We start from the raw sequence: 4,143 nt of genomic DNA, 5'->3' as shown, positions 1-4,143 counted from the left end.
GACAACATACCTTGCAAAGCACAGTCTCGGAAGGCGTTGAAACTTTACTCAGGATCTCTTTTACAGCCGTCGCTCCACCAGAGCCATTAAAGTGTATGGCTACCACGACAATGAGGGGCGGAATTTCCACCCCATGGCGGAGATGTACTTCACAAACATCAAGGAACCCTGTCACTTTGACAACAGCAGCCCTAACAGTCCCGTGATCTAACTCACATTCCTCCAAGCACCCAGGGGCAACATTACTAAATGCATCGCGCACTTGAATCTGAAATGACAACAAAGCAAGAAGAGAATATAGAATTGCCACAATTATAATAACTTAAAATGAACAACAGAACAAGCAAATTAAATGGGGGAAATAGTTAATTACCAACCTTCATGGCAGAGCTGGATTTTGTTTTGTCCCTCATAGCTGCAGCCAAATTTGTTGAGGTCAACACTTTTGTGCAAGACGGATTGTGTTCTATAGGAATGCCGGAGCATAAAAACAGAATGGCGTCTCCTACAAAAGATCAAAAGTTAACTGCTAGTGCAGATGTGTATTAATTTAGGGAGTTCAGAAGCGTAAAAAAGCAAGATCACCATCAAACAAGTAAATCCAGACGACGCCACAGGCCGTTTTGGATGGAGCTTCACCGGAACAGTCGGAGACATCTCGAGCAGAACCACCACAGCTGCCAGGTCCGGCAGTATCAGTAGCACCTGAACCTACTTAAATAAAGATACCACACAAAACCACAATTGTAAGTGCTCCACCTGAGTTGTTAAAAATGTGTGCAAAAGCGTAAAAAAAATAGTGACCAGCTGACCTGGAGGCAATGACTCGATCAACTTTCCAACACCATTGCAAGTCGTTAGGTTCTCATTTGAGTTCGGCTTCGAGTCAGCCTTGCTGGCTATTAGCTCCTCATTTGTACTCCTAGTGAGATCATCACCGCATCTTATAGATGTCGGCGTCTTTCCAAATCCTAGAGCAGGACGAAATAAATGCAAAATACTAGGTGATTAGTAGCCAGCAAAAAGCAAGGCTGTAAAGCCAATCAGCTCACACGCTTGAAAAGATTGCTACGTAAGAGCATCTCCAACAGGCGCCCAACGCGCCGTGCGGTAAAAACGGATTTGGCGCGCGCCCATCGCCTGATTTGGCGCGGCGCGCAGCGTTTGCTCCAGCATCCGCGCTGAAAAGCCGCGCGCGCGCAGCTCCAGCAGGCGCGGTAAAATGCAGCGCCCGCGCTCATTCTACAATATTTTTTAATTAAAATTGCGTAGATAAAAAAAGCGATACATAGATATTTTACATCGGTGCAACTACTACGGCATAGATGATAGATAGTTCGACATACATAGATAGATAGATAAAAACTACTACGGCATACATAGATAGAAAACTACTCTAAGTCGCTACCATCACCATCGTCATCCTCGTCGGTGTCGTCCGAGGTTGAGAGCCATACGTCGTCCCAACGTTCATCGTCCGAGGTGAAGAACGACCTCCCACCTGCGGAGACGATGTCGCACTGCTCGTTCGCCACTGCCTTCCGCCGACGCCGGTCCGCCCGCTCCGAGCGGCGCCTTGCTCTCCTCTCCGCCCAGTAGGCACGCTCGGCGTCGACGTCCTTTGGGTGGCGACGGCGCCACTCCGCCATGGCTCGCTCGTCCTCCTCGGCGACGAGGAGACGGCGCTGCCGCCGAGCGTGGTCGGCACGGTCCATGTCCGTGATGAGACGCGGCGGAGGGGCGAGGCGCTGCGCCTCCTCGCGCGTGAAGACGTCCCGGAAATTCATCTGGGACCGGGGCCTCTCCAAGCGCCACGCCGCCGCGTCGTACGCGCGGGCCGCCTCGCGCGCGCTCCGGAACGTCCCGAGGCCGAGCCGGACGTCGCCGGCCCGTATCTCGGCGGAGTACCAGCCGTTGGGGCGCTCGCGGACGCCGCGAAAGCCCGAAGCACCCCGGCGGCGCGGCGGCATGGTGGCGCGGTGGTGGCGTAGAAAGCGGCGACGCGGCGAAGCGGTGGGGTGCGGAGCGGCGAGATTGCGAGGAGAAGGGCGCGTGGCGAAGCGCGGGACTTTATAGGCGTGCGTGAAGCGGCGCGTCAAATCTAGCGCACCGCGTGCCGCTTTCTACCGCGCGCGCGCAAACGCTTCTCGCGCGCGGTAACTTCCCGCCACCGCTGGAGCGCGCGGAACCAACCGGCGCGCGCGAAAAACTGATTTTACCACGCGGGCGCCCGTTTTGCCGCGCCTGTTGGAGATGCTCTAATATAGTTAGTTCAAAGCATATGACGATGGTTATTGAATTAGTACAAAGCTAGCCTTATATGTAGTAGGAGATGAGAGACTAATTATAGTTTGTGATGCATGGTGTTACATCCACAGGTTGGTTCCTGCCAAATTCGGGACAGGAACAAGGAAGCAAGAGATGTATCCCACAGAGAAACATCGAGGGAAAAAATCTGACTCGCCGAACGAGAAGGCACACAATCCAATCGCATAATACGAATCAGTCACCGATCAGAAGCTAAGCAACATTTAAAAGTAAATCGGGAATACTACGCGCCGTGCATGCGACTGGAACTCATCATGAGATCGCCGATGCCTTCCTGTCCGCGCATCCGGCGAGCTAGCTAGGGTTCGGTTTCGGGGTTGGTGGCAGGGTTAGAGGGATGCCAGCCCGCGAAGCAGCAGCTTGTGGACTGAGGAGGAGGGTGGGTCGGGGTCGAGGGAGGAGTGGACAACTCACCGGAGAGGAGGGAGACGGAGAACGAACTCGCCGTCGTCGGAGACGAAGGACGAGTGGAGGCGACTGAATGTCGCGGCGGCTATAGGTTTTTTTTTACGGGAACATGGAAATTCCATTAAACTTCAAGCACAGCAATGTCACTGGCTAACAGTTTTACAATGCAATTGGGGGCAGAGGCCTCCCAGAAGGAGTCATCAGGCCCAGAATGAACGCCCAGCTTGGCAAGCTCATGGGCAACAGAGTTACAAGTGCGTCGGCTGAAAGAAAAAACATAGGAATCAAAGTTTAGGATGCATAGGCTTCTAGCTTCCTTCACCAACACACCAATGGTTGCCTTGTCATAATCGTTGCTCTTCAAAGCCTGTATAAGGGTTGGGGAGTCAGACTCGAAGATGATTCGATTTGCCCCAATCCCGATCGCCCCATCAATGGCAGCAAGGCAGGCTACAGATTCAGATTGCAAAGCACATTTCAGGTTCACGGACTTGCCCGCACCAGCAGCGATAAATTCGCCAGCCTAATCACGGACCACATAGCCCCAGCCCCCTGCACATGTATTTTCATCAAAGGCACCGTCGAAATTAACCTTCACATGATGCACGGGGGGCTTGCTCCATTTGTGAATGTCTGGTGGCCTAGGAGGCTTGTTTGGTTTGCGCAAGCCCAGGGACTCAATCGGCATCTTCTCCACCCGGTGACAAACCGCTTGAGGCTTAGGAGCCGCCTCACCAGCATTGGCCTTGTTGCGAACATTCCACCATTCCCACATAAAGGTCACGGCCTTCAGCTGTGTGTCTTCATCACACCTCCACAGCTCCTGAAGCATGGAGTGGGCTGAATTACAGAGCATGAGCTTTTCCCGGGTCTCTCCCAAAGCCAAAATGTTCCATCATTCTTTAGCTTTCTTGCACTTCAGGAAGGTGTGCCCTCCATCTTCATTTAACCTATGGCAAACAGGGCATCTAGTGTCCAAGTCCACGCCTAGCTTTTTTATTTTCATGCGGTTAGCCAGACTATTGTGGGCAAGGCGCCACACAAACATCTTTATTTTGTTGGTGGCCTTCAGGGACCAGACATGCTTCCAATCAAATTTGACAGTGCTGTTAGCAGAATTTTCCTTAGAGCTTGCAGCATCTCTTCCCAGCCTTCTATCGCGCAGCATAACACCAATCTTATAAGCAGACTTGACGGAGAAGATGCCATGCCGATCAAAATGCCAAGCAAAATTATCCTCCATCCCTTCGCAGATGCTAATGGAGAGAATGGCCTTTGCGTCTTCCTCCTGAAAGAGATCACGGACCAACGCCTCGTCCCAGCCCTCGGTGTTTGGATTGAGCAAATCTGCTACAAGAGTGATTGGGGAGCGCCCAGGGAGAGATCTAGGCCTCCTTGTATCGCCCT

General features: G+C 52.5%; 1 protein-coding gene across 1 annotated transcript; it reads right to left on the bottom strand.

Moving 5' to 3' along the window:
- Positions 1 to 1,391: 1,391 nt before the first annotated feature.
- LOC123176097 (uncharacterized) lies at positions 1,392 to 1,970 on the bottom strand. The gene has a single exon (XM_044590484.1). It carries the CDS (start codon positions 1,968 to 1,970, stop codon positions 1,392 to 1,394), a length of 579 nt encoding a protein of 192 aa, XP_044446419.1.
- Positions 1,971 to 4,143: the final 2,173 nt, after the last annotated feature.

The sequence above is a fragment of the Triticum aestivum genome, unplaced genomic scaffold (assembly GCF_018294505.1).
Source record: "Triticum aestivum cultivar Chinese Spring unplaced genomic scaffold, IWGSC CS RefSeq v2.1 scaffold61647, whole genome shotgun sequence".
NCBI classification, from domain to species: domain Eukaryota; kingdom Viridiplantae; phylum Streptophyta; class Magnoliopsida; order Poales; family Poaceae; genus Triticum; species Triticum aestivum.
The sequence above is the reverse complement of the archived record's forward strand: the minus strand, read 5'-3'. Positions and strand labels throughout refer to the sequence as shown.

Coding starts and splice junctions, on each gene's coding strand:
- LOC123176097 (XM_044590484.1), bottom strand. CDS start 1,970: ATGCCGCCGCGCCGCCGGGGTGCTTCGGGCTTTCGCGGCGTCCGCGAG.